The sequence below is a fragment of the Zootoca vivipara genome, chromosome Z1 (assembly GCF_965207765.1).
Source record: "Zootoca vivipara chromosome Z1, rZooViv2.hap1.1, whole genome shotgun sequence".
Classification (NCBI taxonomy): domain Eukaryota; kingdom Metazoa; phylum Chordata; class Lepidosauria; order Squamata; family Lacertidae; genus Zootoca; species Zootoca vivipara.
The window spans coordinates 47191801-47208455 of record NC_142583.1 but is presented as its reverse complement, the minus strand read 5'-3'; the positions used below and the strand labels follow the sequence as shown (position 1 = coordinate 47208455).

Below are 16655 nucleotides of genomic sequence, written 5' to 3'. Positions count from 1 at the left end.
GGGGGGAGGGGAATAGTTGACGCTCCCTACAACTCTTAGCATTCTTGTCCGCTTAACAAAGCATACTCACACAACTGACTTCAGATTCTAAATAGGTTTTTTTTACAGTTCTTTAGCATTTCCATAGCTCAGGCATAGCATCCAAAGCTAATCTGCTTGAATGTGGATGTATGATTAGCCACTATTTTTTATTTCTTATATCCAGTGCTTTTTTTTCTATAAAAAAAATGTTTAGAGGTACTCTCATTTTGACTCCAGAAAATTTATATAGCTGAAATCGGGGAGAATAAATACAGTAAATGGACAAAAGTACAAAGATTCACAAAATGTTTAGGGGTATGCGTACCCCTGCGTACCCCCGGGGGAAAAGCACTGCTTATATGTATAAGGCATGATTTGGGGATATTTGTAAAATTAGTCTTGCCTAGCTTTTACTCTAATTTCAGAGACTCCAATCTAAAGGCAGAATCAAGAAAGATTGTTTTCTGCTGCTCCAGAGAAGCGGGCACGAAGCAATGGATTCAAGCTACAAGAAAGAAGATTCCACCTAAACATTAGGAAGCACTTCCTGACAGTAAGAGCTGTTTGACAGTGGAATTTGCTACTAAGGAGTGTGGTGGAGTCTCCTTCTTTGGAGGTCTTTAAGCAGAGGCTTGACAGCCATCTGTCAGGAATGCTTTGATGGTGTTTCCTGCTTGGCAGGGGGTTGGACTGGATGGCCCTTGTGGTCTCTTCCAACTCTATGATTCTATGAGTCTATGAGTCTATGATTCTATGATTCAAGTCAAAGCTAAAGCAAATGCATGAGCAGCATTCCATTCACACATTACTTCCTCTCCTCTCCCCAACCTTCTGGAGCAGATTTGGGTGGCGGGGTGGGGTGGCTCTGAAGAAGAGAGGACAGAGTAGTTCTGTTGCACAAGTGGAACAACAGTATTAGCTCTAACTCAAGCTATCTAAATTATCAATGATATCAGTGGAAGAGTTAAGTATGACCTTAAATCTCTTCTGTTTGAATCCAATAGAAAGTGTTTTGGGAGGGAATATTAGTTGGATGCGGGTGGCGCTGTGGTCTAAACCACTGAGCCTAGGGCTTGCCACCCTGCGACAGGGTGAGCTCCCGTTGTTCGGTCCCAGCTCCTGCTAACCTAGCAGTTCGAAAGCACATCAAAGTGCAAGTAGATACCTCTGGCGGGAAAATAAATGGCATTTCCGTGCACTGCTCTGGTTTCGCCAGAAGTGGCTTAGTCATGCTGGCCACATGACCCGGAAAAACTGTCTGCAGACAAACACCAGCTCCCTCGGCCTTTAAAGCGAGATGAACACCGCAATCCCAGAGTCGTTTGTGACTGGACTTAATTGTCAAGACGAACTACTGATTTGGGGTAATTGTGAAGGGGACAAATTCATGGAAGAATGGATTTTATTGGGACATGGACTTAATTGCTACCTATAGTTTTCACTTGTTTTTGGCAGAAAGCTTCCGAATAGCTGCCTGAGAAATTACACGCTTTCAAAAAGTGGAGGAATTGCCACTATTGTTTCTTTATCTCAGCAGTCCTTTGGTGCAACGTAGCATCTGTTTTGCATACAGCAGAGACTAACCAAAGTAAGTCTGTCTATCACCTCTTGCACTCAATTTTAACACGGATACAAACCACAGTCTTTTGGCCTCCAACACCCTGACCAGCATTTTCTCTCCTTCTCATCCCACTCCTCAGATTTTGTTTAAAATCCTGCCTAGAGAAGAGTTCTGGAGAACACAAAACACATTCACTATTTTGGGGGTGTTTTAGTTGTTCCCAATAAATATATCTATCGATATTGTCTAGTATTTTAATTCTATGTTTTTTCCAACTGTATTCATGTGCATGTTTATAAATTTTATCAAGTGTAATTGTCAAGTGCTACAAAATGTTTCAATGGTCTGTTGACTGCCAATAAAGAAAGTGCAAAGGTATCGCCCTGTGAATTTTGAAATTTTTCATACAGTGCTTCCAGGCTGGCACAGGGGAATAAATAAACAAAGGAGCAATCCTTTACGGAGATTAAGGATAATAAGCAGTTACCAAATTTACCTGGATAGCAGCCAGGTTCTTCTGCTCCTGGGATGGAGCTTCATGTACAAAGCGCAGCCAGTTGGAATGCCTTGGACTGCTGGCATCCAGGACATAAAGCACCTCACCTTTGTTCCCACGCACCTGCAATGGCAAGAACCATTAAGCAAAACTAAAACTTTGCGGAACAATTAAAATATCACCAGGGTTCACCCTCCTAGCTTTTCTTACTCTGTCTGGCAGAAGAAGCAAATCTGTCACTTTCCCAGGAATTGACCATGTCTCACATCCTTGACCCATGTACCTCCATCACCAACTGGCCCTTCTCTTTTGTTAACTCTCTTCAAATTGACAGTCTTTTTTTCTCAGGGCTCATATTCATCAATAAGCTGCATCATATGTCAAATAGCCCCACTAGATAACCAACAACCTTCACTAATTCAGACAGGACAAAAGGTTAACTATGGAAGACCTACACAGTCCACACAACAAGGAAAAAACACAGGTGAAAACCTGTGCTATAAGTTACCTACGGATAGGGCTTGCTTCCAACACTTCTGGTTTTGTCTAAAGCGCAAAACTAGATAAGTTTCCAAAGCCCACTTCCAAACCCATGCCTGCTCGCATTTTATCTTGGTCTACAGCAGGCATAGGCAAACCTGACCAGCCCCTGGTGTCGGACTACAACTCCCACAGGCACAAGTCTGATTATTGTCAGTTTCTAGTGAGGTGGAGGTGGGCTTTTTCACTGGTAGCACCAAGATTATGGAATGTACTCCTCTGGGCTGGCATTATGCTGGTTGCAACTGATGGGAGCTGGAGTCCCACAGCACCTAGAGGGCCTCTAGTTCCCCATCTCTGGTCTACTTTAATAAAGGACTACTTTAGCTGAGCTGCCAAGTCCAATAAAAATATATAAACTAGTGACTCTCACTGCTGGATTATTTATTTATATTTCTCACCTCATAATAAAGACTATGTGGCAATAAGCTAAATAAGAGCAACTCTGGAGTAGAAGAATAATACAAATTCACACCCAAACCAAAACCTGAACAAAAGAGTAAAACAATGCCAGGCACATCTCATTTTACACAACAGAAGAGCTACAACTGCATTGAAAAGATTAAAAACCAACCAACTACTGTCAAACAGCAGAGAAAATACAACAACAACAACAACAACAACAACAACAACAACAACAACAACAATTTATTATTTATACCCTGCCCATCTGGCTGGGTTTCCCCAGCCACTCTGGGCGGCTTCCAACAAAATATTAAAATACAATAGTCTGTCAAACATTAAAAGCTTCCCTAAACAGGGCTGCCTTCAGATGTCTTCTAAAAGTCTGGTAGTTGTTTTTCTCTTTGACATCTGATGGGAGGGCGTTCCACAGGGTGGGTGCCACTACTGAGAAGGCCCTCTGCCTGGTTCCCTGTAACTTCGATTCTCACAGCGAGGGAACCGCCAGAAGGCCCTCGGCGCTGGACCTCAGTGTCTGGGGAGAACGATGGAGGTGGAGATGCTTCTTCAGGTATACTGGACTGGGGCCGTTTAGGGCTTTAAAGGTCAGCACCAACACTTAGAATTGTGCTTGGAAATGTACTGGGAGCCAATGTAGGTCTTTCAAGACCAGTGTTATGTGGTCTTGGCAGCCGCTCCCAGTTACCAGTCTAGCTGCCGCATTCTGGATTAGTTGTAGTTTCCGGGTCACCTTCAAAAGTAGCCCCACATACAGCACATTGCAGTAGTACAAGTGAGAGATAACTAGAGCATGCACCACTTTGGCGAGACAGTCCGCAGGCAGATAGGGTCTCAGCCTGCGTACCAGATGGAGCTGGTAAACAGCTGCCCTGGACACAGAATTTACCTCCATGGACAGCTGCGAGTCCAAAATGACTCACAGGCTGCACACCTGGTCCTTCAGGGGCACATTCAGGACCAGGGAGTCCTCCACAGCTGCCCGCCTCCTGTCCCCCAAAACCAGTATTTCTGTCTTGTCAGGATTCAACCTCAATCTGTTAGCCGCCATCCATCCTCCAAGCGCCTCCAGACACTCACACAGGACCTTCACCGCCTCTGATTTGAAAGAGAGGTAGAGCTGGGTATCATCCGCATATTGATGAACACCCAGCCCAAACCCCCTGATGATCTCTCCCAGCGGCTGCATGTAGATGTTGGAAAGCATGGGGGAGAGGACAGAACGCTGAGGCACCCCACAAGTGAGAGCCCAGGGGTCTGAACACTCATCCCCCTCCACCACTTTCTGAACACGCCCCAGGAGGAAGGAGCAGAATCACTTTATAACAGTGCCCCCAGCTCCCAGCCCCTCTAGATGGTCCAGAAGGATGTTATGATCAACAATATTTGAAGATTTTTAAAAATGTTATTAAAAGGCCTTTAAAAAATAATGGATGTGCCGGAGATAATAATTGCAATGGGCTACCCAAAGAAATGTTCTGGACAAAATTATTTAAGATATTCTAAAGCTGTTTGCAACAGAGCCCCTGGCAATCTGCCCAGATACAGCTATAGGTTGGGAAAAGGTAAACACATCTGTGCTCTCCTTAGCACTTTCAACTCCAACCATTCTTCCTCATTTGCCTTTCAAAATCCACATCTGTACTGCTCTTCGTCGCATGTGGTTGCAGCATTTTCCCAATTCCTATAAGAAAATGTTTTCATATTACGAAACAGTAATGGACCCTCTTCCAGGGTCTCTGAAGAGGGAAGGCCGTGCTTTAATAATATTAACCAAAGCAGTCTATTCAATACATCATATATATTTTCCTTCTCCATCTTTTAACTTGAGCCTCTAAGACCTTTGACCTGGAAAATAAAAGACCAAACTAGCAAACTGTTCACCGTTGTGCCAAAAGGGACTATAACTGACCATTGTTCCTGAGTGATATTATAATACTGTATACTTCTTTAGCATTATATACTCACATTGCACAGAAACAGGAAAATTATGGGGAGAAAATATTATTCCATTGAAACCACACTTTTCAAAAGGTTAGGTGGATCTCTTCCAAAAGGAATGAGAAACTGTTAGGAAAAACACTGGTTCCAGATTTCAAGGGTAAGATTCAATTCATCACCCAAAATTCTTATGCACTTAATTACTAACATGAGTGGTCTGGTCTACTCATGCTAGCAATGCAATGGAGGTCACATTCTCCATCCCTATAAAGCAACAGGTTGAATCTTAAGGTTATATACCCTGTATCTCATATTTTAAGACATACCCATAAAATAAGCCATAGCAGGATTTTTAAGCATTCAAGGAATATAAGCCATACCCTGAAAATAAGACATAGTGATAGGCGCAGCAGCAATGCTGGCCGCGGCAGGAGGAGGAGGAAAAAAATAAGACATCCATCCCTTGAAAATAAGCCATAGTTGTTTTTTTGAGGAAAAAATAAATATAAGACGTGTCTTATAATATGAGAAACACGGTAGTACAGTAGTTTAACATCCTGGTAATATGTGGTTTCATTTTCTACATCACCTGGCTACCCACAGCTTCTGGAAGTAATACAGTGGTACCTCGACTTACGAAGGCGATCCGTTCAGTGGCGCTATTCGTAAGTCAAAACCTTCGGATGTCGAAGCGTCCATTTTGCGCATGCGCAAAGCATGATTTTGCTCTTTGCGCAGAACGCACGCACGGCGAAAATACTTCCAGGTTTGCCAACTTTGTAAGTCGAAACCTTCGGAAGTCGAGGCATTCGGAAGTCGAGGTACCACTGTACATTGAAAACCATTGGTTCATGTAAGCCATCATGACTAGAAACTATTGATGGTCTTGTTTTCTAATATGTATGGTTATCTACCTCTTCCACAGCATTATTCTCACAACAATCCTGAGAGGTTTGTCAGACTAAGAGTGTGACAGTCCCAGGGTCATCCAGTAGGCTTCATTGCTGGATGAGGATTTTAACCTGAGTCTCTCAGGTCCTAGTCTGACACGATACCCACTGCACCCTAAGAGCTTTTTGTCTTAGTTACCCTCGGGAAGGGACATCCTTCTTCCTCACTGACAGACACAGGTAGCCTTATTATGACAAAGCTTACATGAGAGTGAAGCCACATGAGAGTGAGCATTTTTGACGCTGTTCTTATTTTCTTTAACTGCTCCCGAGGTTCTGCAAAACAATATAAAAGTCTCTCCAATTTACTACTCTTTTTCCAAGGAGAGATTTTGTTCCCCAAAGAGACAGAGATGTGAATATAAGTTGTTTTTGAAGATAACAGGATCTGTATGTGCCTCTGAAAAAACAAAATCTGCTCCAAAAAGTTATATTTATATGTATTTGACTTTGTTTGGGACAGACAAGCAAGGCCAGTGTTAATTCTTGCATGAATATGGATGAAATTAAAGCTATCGTGTTTCAAACAGCCTGACATCTCCACAATAGCACAAGTTTATGCTGTGTTTTCAACATGAAAGGGTTGAAAGCCTGAATGGACCACTGCCGTACACAAAACTGTACAATAAAAAGAAGCAGACAAGTAATGCAGTCGGGAAAATTGGAGCTTTCCTTTTGGACAATACTAAGACTGCAGTCATGTACACAGTTAGATTGTTTAAAAGTATATTGACCTCAGTGGAATTTAGAAAACCTAACTATGTGAGTTTTGTGCAATTGGGCTTACTCCAAGGTAAATGGGTACAGGATTGAAGCCTTTAATCACTTATACAGTGATGGGAAAAAACACCAAAATCAGTCATGATTTCTAGCCATTTGCAGTTGATGTGAACATTATTTCTATTCTTAGCTAAAGGGAGTTTTGCTATTTTGTCTGTTTATTCCCAACAGACAGAAGTCACACCCACACTTTACGTGTAAAGCACCATTATACCACTTCAAACAGTCATGGTTTCCCCACAATGGAAACTGTAGTTTGTTAAGGGCACTCACTGTGATTGTTAGGAGACCCCGAGTTAGTGCAAGTTGGTAAAAAAACAAACAAAACAAAAAACCAGCACTCTGGGGAAGGCTATTGGTGAATGGCAAAAAAAAAAAATGGTAGAAAGCTTATGTTGGCATATGTGGCTCAAGCAACTTGCTAAATGACTCTCTCAAGTTTGAAATGAAATCATGTTGCGTTTGGCCAAAAGGATTAAGCAGCGGGATGTATTCTGTTGCACTACATAAGCACGGCTGTGAGCTGAAGTCAAATACTTTACAGCCAGTGAGGGGAAAATGTCAGCACAGCAATGATAACAAACAGATGGCTTCTGCTACAGCACTCAGTAAACACATTGCTTGCGATTTTGGAGGCCATTTGGTGGATTGTTATTAAATAAGAAAGGCAAGAAACTACATTCCCATATAAACAGCAAGGGGGGGGGGATGTTCCGTGACTAGACTCTAATTTAATTTTGAAACAGAACACATGAGACCTGGTATGGGATGCTCTTAGAAGCTAAATGTTAGCGTTGCATTGATCTTGAAGTTGCTGGGTTAGAGCAATCTCATTCATTTCAAGAGACTCTGCTTAATGGAGTGCAGACCCTCCAAGTGCAAGTTGCATCTATCTTTTTGAAATTTGCCAACGTCATTCCCTCAAAAGGGGCAACCATGCCTGCAATTTGCTTTCAGTTCTGGCAGAAAATTTAAAAGATGAAGACTTTTCCACAGTAAATTGAACAAACTATAGTTTGGTTTTATAAAGTTTGGTTTGCTTTCCAGCTGCTCTTGCCTTGTTACTTTGCAACATGATGTGCATCTGGAGTGGGATGACCAAACTGTCAGAAGTATGGGCAGGAGTCAGGCTCTGGGGCCTGTAGTGCTTTGCAGGACTGGGGCCTGCCTCAGCTTGTGCTGGAGAAGCAAGGAGTGGTCACTCAGGTGAGGCCACTTGATACCTCACTGCACCTGGTGGCAGGAGCTGGGAGGGATAAAAGCTCAGCAGTTCCCTTCAGCTCTTTGCCACAGCAACGCTATTCCTGCCTGGTTGCCTCTGGCCTCTTGCTCCTTGGACCCTTGCCTTACCGATGCCTTGATCCTCGACCCTTAAACCCTTGCCTTGCTCCTTGACTCCCAGACCTTCACCTCTGCCTTGTTTCTTGACCCTGTGACTGCCTGCTGCTGGACCCTCAGCCCTGCATCTGTTCCTGCTTCTACACCACCATCTTGCCTCTGGTCCTGACGTCCTCAGCCAGGGCTTCAACCACCCGCCGACCGGACCATGACACAAACAAACCATAGTTTGTAACATCAGGCCATAGTTAAAACAAATCAAGGTTCACAAACCAACCACAAACCATGGCTTCAAATTTTGGTTTGTTGGCAATAAACAAACCCCAGTTAAGTTGATTCAGATGAGGAAACAAACTATAGTTTAATAAAACATGGTTTAGCGTTAGGTGTGAACCAGGCCAGCGCTTTGGATACTTTATCCATATGCTATCAATAGAAAGGAATATATAGAGATTAATTGCTGTTTATTATTGAGGGACCTTCAGTCCTCTGCAGAATATTGTAGGTGATGGCAAATATTTTTCAATGGTCTTTTAGGGGGCTTATCCAGAGAGGTAAAGCCCAATAAATGTTCTGCCAAGCTCAGTGTTGGTTTGCATTAGTCATGTGGTCTTTAGCGAAGCTACTTCAATGAGATAACTTCAGAGCAAGTGGTCTGTGGCTTACAGAATAAATGTTTGCATACCCTACTACTTCATCCCATGGTTCTTAATTTGGCAACTGAATTGAGGATACTGTTATTTGTTTCAACGCTCAGAAGCCCATCAGCTGAGGGTGTATTGATGCCTAATTTCATCCAAAGCAGACAGCTGCAAGAGCATTGCAGGCAGAGCAATGATGTCACTTGATTACAAATACTGTCACTCTATGAGCACAAAATATTTCATTTAGGAACTGTTTTTACAAAGCAAAACACCAAACCTCCCAGCAGGGCTCCCTCAAGATGCCATCCAAGAATATTAGTCTCATCTGAGATCAAGCAATAGATCTGTCATATAAGACCACACATCCACAGGATATGGGCCGTAATCCCAAATGCACTGAACATCCCCAAAGCCTTAATGAAATCAACAGAGCTTTGAAGGTCCAAGTCTACTAAGAGCTATAGTTAGCCTCAACAAAGGCTCTGAAGGGCTCGATCTAAGATCTGAACTGCATGTTTATAAAAAGCACTTGATAAAGCCCTCCTGGCACTGTATCATTTCATAATATGAAGAGGGGGGAAACATGCTGGAATGCTGCATCACATCTAAATCTCCCTGCCTACCAAAGTGTCAAGGAGAATAATCCCAGCCTAGCCTTCTACCTGATATCCTCTTTTTCAATGAGCAGAATTTTATTTGTTTACATGAATGAGTATGTACTTTTGATACCTGACAGTGCTAAGCATAGATACTAGGGGTGTGCATAAGCTCTGTGTGCAGCCCAAATTGTGAGGCAAATCGTAGTGATTTGAGGAGTCTTTCACGTTACCACAATGTGCCATTAACAGGTGATGCCAAGGGAGATCAGGCAGCGCCCAACCTTCTGAATAGTTTAGTTGCCTCAGTTTTTCCATAGCGTGAAATATATGACCCCCCCCCCATCCCGATACCCCACACAGACTGGCTTTTTAGAAATGAAACACAGGGCTCATCCACACTTCTGCTTTTCTGGTGCCTCCAAAGCACAGGTCTGAGCTGTTTTCTGCTTGTCCCCTGTTTTCTAGACATGTGCCAGAGCAGTTTTGTCTTTCGCCTGTTGTTTCCCCCTGGAAAATCCTTTAAAACAAAAGCTTGATATTTTACTATGTTTTTATATACAATATGCTGTAAGCCACCCAGAGTGGCTGGAGAAACCCAGACAGATGGGTGGGGTATTATTATTATTTCATTTCATTTCATTATTTAAACGGGAACAACTGTTAATCCAGAGAAAACCTGATTGATACTTGCTCAGATTCAGCAGTAAACAGTGGGATTTCCCAGGGGAAAGTGGCAGGGCCAGTAGAAGTGTGGAAGATCCCCAAGTTGATAGGGAAAACACCCAGAATTCAACTGGAAAGAGGTGGAAAGGAGAGTGGAGAGGTGGGGTGATCTTTTGATTTGACTGAGAGGTCTAGCATTTAAATTGGTCAGTTATTTTCCAGCTGCACTCCAGTCACAGTGATTTGGGGGCGCAATACCCCACCCCCAATGGATCGTCCTTGTCCTCCAGGTCTGGTTATCACCCACTAACAATTACAAAACATAGGGCTTTCTCAGTTCTTCATGGAGGGTACTTACAGGAAGGGGGCCTGGTGATCAATACTTTCCGGATTTTTTAAATAACAAAAGTAAAAATAATCTGTCCGAATTTGGGCAGGTTTCTTACAATTGATCCACCCTCCTGCCCAAAAAAGCCACCCCACTAAATGATGGGTGGGAACTACATTAGGGGTCTTTCAGATTCTATGTAACCTACAAAGAATATTTCCTCATAAACTGGAGTGATCTTAACTCTGTTTAGAGGGTGCAGCAATGTGCTTAATACTGCTACTACTAATAATAGTCAATATATGAGCTCCAGCGAAACAGCCACTAACTTGAAGCTGCCTTCTAATTTCTTGAATGGCCATCTATGTAATCCTGGACAGCTGCTTTTTACTTTACGTGTCCCTAGCCACAGGCTTGCAACTCAAGGCCACTTCACAGCATGATTTATAATGCACAACAACACTTGTATTCAGATCAGCGTCTGTAAACGTAAACCGCTTGGGTTCAAACATTCAGGAAGTCATAAAATGTGGTATGCAGGAATCTGTGCAAGGTTCCAAAAATAGGTCAAAGAGGGGGAAAGTTAAGAAAAAGTGTCAAAGACCCATATAAAACCTGATTTTATGGTTTGCTGTTAGAACATCTATGTGTCACTGAAACACTGTCACACTCTCAAACAAATTAATATGAAACCATTTACAGCATTTAGAAGATTATTGTCCTTCTGGGTCACTTTAATTAGACAAAAAGAATCTTCGTAATGAACAGGGGAGCCAACTTGGGTCCCAGGTTATGGGTATCCAGTGCACATCACATCATGATGTCATGGCATCACATTGCGGTGTGATGTCATGATGTCCTGCACACTCCCCAGCCTCGGAACCTGACTTCCGGTGGCACAGTACATTTAAAGCACATCACTTCCCTCATAGAATCATGGGAACTGTATTCCCATGCTAGGCATTGTACCTACATTTGGCTCCCAGTCCATTTCCAAGCACAATTCAAAGTGTTGGTGCTGACCTTTAAAGCCCTAAACAGCCTCGGACCAGTATACCTGAAGGAGCGTCTCCACTCCATCGTTCTGCTTGGACACTGAGGTCCAGCGCTGAGGGCCTTCTGGCGGTTCCCTCACTGCAAGAAGTGAAGCTACAGGTAACCAGGCAGAAGGCCTTCTTGGTAGTGGCGCCCACCCTGTGGAACGCCCTTCTATCAGGTGTCAAGGAAATAAACAACTATCTGACTTTTTGGAGACATCTGAAGGCAGCCCTGTTTAGGGAAGTTTTTAATGTCTGGTGTTTTGTCACGTTTTTAATATTCTGTTGGGAGTCGCACACAATGGCTGGGGAAACCCAGCCAGATGGGCAGGGTATAATAATAATAATAATAATAATAATAATAATAATAATAATAATAATAATAATAATACAGTTCCCAGGATTCTTGGGGCAGGGGAACCATGTGCTTCAAATGTATCATGTGGGTGTGACTTCTTTCTTTTGGTGCTGTGGGTTAAACCACTGTGCCTAGGGCTTTCTGATCAGAAGGTCAGCGGTTCGAATCCCCACAACGGGGTGAGCTCCCAATGCTTGGTCCCAGCTCCTGCCAACCTAGCAGTTTGAAAGCACATCAAAGTGCAAATAGATAAATAGGTACCACTCCGGCGGGAAGGTAAACGGCGTTTCCGTGCGCTGCTCTCGTTCGCCAGAAGCGGCTTAGTCATGCTGGCCACATAACCTGGAAGCTGTATGCCGGCTCCTTTGGCCAATAATGCGAGATAAGCGCTGCAACCCCAGAGTCAGTCACGACTGGACCTAATGGTCAAGGGTCCCTACAGTTCCTGGGGCGGGGGAACCATGTGCTTCAAATGTATCATATGGGTGTGACTTCTTTGTTTTTGCAAAACAATGTACCAACTGAGTCCCTAGAGCCCCAGGAGCCAAACCATTCCTGCAGTCCTCACCTCCCACATCAGTCTGCAGTCTGTGTCTTCATCCAGCTCCTGAGGCATTCGCTTCTCTCCTGCAAAGGGTCCAAATTTTTCGCCCTAAGGAGTGGAAACACAAGCAAAGCAAAGCCATCAAACCCTTCCTTCTGTTCTAGGAAAATGTATCGCTATGTTCAGTTTCACAACTTTATTGGGGTCAGCTACATATTATTACAGAAATGTGTGATTGCACCACCGTTTCTTTAAATTATTTACATGGGGCTCAGATTTAGAGGATTCATCTAAGGGTTTATACCCTTCCCCCAGCACCCATCCCCAATGGAAATCAATCCTAGCACCCCACAAAAAGCTGCTTTATTCCCCAGTGGTAAAAGCCTTCCAGCACAAATGCTATGTCCAGATGTTTTTTGAATCAGAAAATCAGAACTGGCGAGAAAGGTTAACTTCCCATACCCTATTTGAAAAAAAATAAAACAAGATATGGGGGACAGGTACCCTGAATCTCTGAAGAGGGCTAATGGGTGGTATCCAACTAAGTTTTACTCAAATTCATGAACATGACTGTTTGGTCCATTAATTTAAAGAAGTCTACTCTGAGTAAAACTTCTTGAATATCATGCAAAGTCATTTTAACAACTGTATTTTTAACTGCCTAATGATACAAATTAACAGCCGAATAAGAGTTGGATCAGACCAAAAGTCAATCTAGTCCAGATTTCTCTATTCACAGTGACCAAACAAGTGCCGTTGGGTAGCCTGCAAGCAGGACATGAGCACAGCAGCGCTCTCTCCCACTCATGATCCCCAACAACTGGTATTCAGTAGCAAACTCATTCCAAAGGTTCTGTATCACCATCATGACTAGTAGCCATTGATAGACTTATCCACATCAGTGAATGTGCCTAATCCCCATTTTTAAAAGTCCAGGTTGGTGGCTATCACTAACGTACATCTCGAGGGATCAAATTCGATGCCTTCAGAAGTTAATTGTGTGAAGAAGTGTTTCCTTTATCTGTCTCGAATCTTCCACTCTTCAGGTTTATTTTATTTTTATTTACTTATTTATATACCAATCAAATGTAAAATAACAACAGCAACAACCTCAAAGCAGTTTACAAAAGGATAAAACAAGAAAATCAAGTGGGAGGGGGAATTACAAAACTTTTAAACATACAAAAAGTTAAAATAATAAAAATAGATTTAAATCCACATCCACTTTATTGGATATTCCCTGGTTCTTGTATTATGAGAAGGATAAAAAAACCTCTCATCCCCACCCCCCAAATTACTTGCCTTTTTTCTAAAACGTAAAATGCCCCAGATTTTGTAACATTTCCTCATAGAGGAATTGCTCCAACCCCTGGATCATATTGGTTACCCCCCCCCCCAAAAAAAAAATATGTGGAGAATTGGCTCATAAGGTCACACATGTGATTCTTTGCCATGACAATAGGAATGCTGTCAACCTTCAGGAAAGTAGCCTGTCAGTTTTGTTCAGTGTACATGCTGTTAATTATAGGGGGGATGCGGGGGGGGGACATGATGTTATCTGCCGTGCTACCTGATAAACTCAAATATGGTACTCACAGGTACATGATCCACTAAGTCAATCATCCATCCTATTATTTAATGTAAACTGATTAGCTGCTTGGTTTGTTTATAAGAACCAGGGAAGTTGCCTTATACTAAGTCCATTGGTCAATCTTGTTTAGTATTCTCCACACTGACTGGCAGCTGCTTTCTGACTCTACCTGGACATGCCTGCAACTGAACCGGGGTCCATGCAAGGCAGGTGATCTATACGGAGCTACAGCCCAGAAAGCATAAACCAGGAAACAGAGGAGCAATTACAGAAAAGACGGACAATAACAGTTTGCTACAATTTGGCAAGCTTTGGCTACCTAAACTAGCTCAAGAGAGCGGCTTGGAAAAGGCACCTTTTATTTATTTATTCTCGTTGTTCCCTTTGCCATTGAGGTGAAGGACTGAAATACAGTACACAGGCTCTTCCTTTGAAACCGAAGACTGTCACGGATTTGCAAGATGCAAATTGAATCCCTGCCCCCAGGCAAATCTATTTTGGATGCGAATCGGATTTGAGCTCACAGCTCCTTCTTTTATGCGGCTGTTGTCGAACTGAGGGGGATTCAGACTGCGCCAAGGAGAGCTCAATCGAACAACAATGGGCGCAGGAGGCGCTGCTCAAAAGATAGATTAAAAAAGCAAAAGTTTTGAGGCCATTTATGTAATAATTTCCACAAGTTGTCAGACGGATGTGAATTAAAGAAGAGTGTCACAAGAGGAAGAGGGGGGTTGCGATCAAATGCTGAAGTCTAAAGCCTGTGGAAGAGAGAGAGAGAGAGAGAGAGAGAGAGAGAGAGAGAGAGAGAGAGAGAGAGAGAGAGAGAGAGAGAGAGAGAGAGAGAGAGAGAGAGAGAGAGAGAGAGAGAGAGAGAGAGAGAGAGAGAGAGAGAGAGAGAGAGAGAGAGAGAGAGAGAGAGAGAGAGAGAGAGAGAGAGAGAGAGAGAGAGAGAGAGAGAGAGAGAGAGAGAGAGAGAGAGAGAGAGAGAGAGAGAGAGAGAGAGAGAGAGAGAGAGAGAGAGAGAGAGAGAGAGAGAGAGAGAGAGAGAGAGAGAAATACGTGGCAAGCTCTCTGGGGAGAATCCAGCGGGGGAAGGTTGAAGAAGAAAGGAAGAGCTTGCAGGAAAAGCCTGGAAGACCTCTCCCCCACCCGTCCTGCCGATCCCTCACCTTAATGGGGCAACAGCAAGGATCACCCACCTTTTTTTTACTCTCCGGGCCGTAAAGAGCCCCATCCCGTCTTGAATGTAGATGACTTCAGGGCAAACCTGTCCCGGCACGTACATGCCCAGCATTTTGTACTATTGGGGGGGGGGGAGTTACTAATGTAGCCTCTTAAACAGGGGAAAGGGATCCAGGGGGCTTTCCATTGCAAAGGGAAGCGGGTTGGGTTGGTGGGGTGGGGGGAGAGAGAGAAGGGATCGGGCGGGGAAGCCTTGCTGCTTCGATCTCCTCCCTTGCTCTCCCCTCCCCTGCCTCCCCTCCCCCCCGCCGGGCCGGGCCGGGCCGGGCCTGGCCTGCTTCTTCCCCCCGCCCCGATTCCTCGCTCCCGAAGTCTCCGCCGCTGGGCTGGGGCTTCTGCCGAGGCTCGAGAAAGGCGGCGCTCCGATTGGCTGAAAGTTTTGCCGAGAGCGAGCAAGGGAAGGCAGAGCGCGCGACTCCTGCGAGGCGAGCGAAGGATCCCGGGAATCTTGGGCAGGGAGAAAGCGAGCAGCTTCTCTTTTCGGGAGCCCGGGGGACAGCACGAGAGCCCGCCCTTCCTGCTGCAAAGCGTGGGCTCCAGTGCTTTTAAAAATGCTTTGAAAGTTTGGGTCTAGCAGACCCAAGTTGAGTGGCGCGACTTAAATCATTCTATGATGATTTCCCTAAGTTTCATTCCCCCCTCCCATAACTCAAAAACTATATGGCATAGGAATTTTTTGCTCACATTAGTGACTTTGACCTGTGAAATAATCCAGTGCAGAACAGCAATTTCGTTCAAAATCGGATATTGTAGCAGACTTGATCTTTGTGAAAACATTGTGGTGATTTGTCATTGAACAACTCCATTGAAGAAGATAATACTGTAGTGGTTACCCAGACCTCGTTGCTGGTTGCGAAGCGCCCCCCAAAACAGTTCAAGCTTCAGGGCTCCAAAAATGTAGGTCTGCCACTGGTGGTATCATGGTTAGAGAGTGTTGCCCTAGGGCCTTTGAGGCCAGGGTTCCAGTTCCCACTCAGCCTAGTGCCTGCCTCACAGGGTTGTTGTGAGGATAAACTTTGGAGGGAGACAACTGGATATGTTTTCTGGAGGAGCCCTTAACAGGCTAGGTAAAGGTAAAGGGACCCCTGACCATTAGGTCCAGTCGTGACCGACTCTGGGGTTGCGGCGCTCATCTTGCTTTACTTGCCGAGGGAGCCGGCTCATGTGGCCAGCATGACAAAGCCGCTTCTGGCGAACCAGAGCAGCACACAGAACGAGAGCAGCACAGCTACTAACATGAATAAACAGTGTTTTGTAGGAGTTAGGATGCCTGATTCACCATCCCTTGGCTGTGTTGGACAAATCACAATTTCTCAACCCTATCCTACCTCACAAGGCAGTTGTGATTTTTTAAAAAGGAAAATAAAAATACTGTACACACGGGAGTAAAACTATCTTTAAAAAACAGTGGGACTAACTTCTGATTAAATCTACAGGGGATTCCTCTGTTACTCTTGCCATAAATGCTAACTTGGATGCCACCAGAGCAATAAAATATTTTTAGACGCAAACTGTTCCCCCCCCCCTCCAAATGCCACAGCCTACTTCATTAGATGCATACAGTATAAGTACACAGATTGAACTGTAATGGCAGAATAAATA

At 44.0% G+C, this 16655-nt stretch overlaps 1 protein-coding gene across 5 annotated transcripts in view; it reads right to left on the bottom strand.

Annotated features, from left to right (window-relative positions):
• PRDM5 (PR/SET domain 5) overlaps positions 1-15244 on the bottom strand; it is a 93752-nt gene extending 78508 nt beyond the window's left edge. For 2 of the 5 annotated variants that reach the window (XM_088660375.1, XM_060278570.2), the window contains exons 1-3: positions 15015-15241; positions 12245-12330; positions 2079-2201 (exon numbers count right to left, since the gene is read on the bottom strand). In XM_088660375.1, the coding sequence (XP_088516501.1) occupies positions 2079-2201; positions 12245-12330; positions 15015-15105 (300 nt within the window). In that variant the 5' untranslated portion in view covers positions 15106-15241. Of the gene's footprint in view, positions 1-2078; positions 2202-12244; positions 12331-15014 lie in introns of all 5 variants that reach the window. The other 3 variants (XR_015947773.1, XM_060278572.2, XM_088660374.1) reach the window with 3 other exon arrangements.
• Between the last annotated feature and the right edge of the window lie 1411 nt (positions 15245-16655).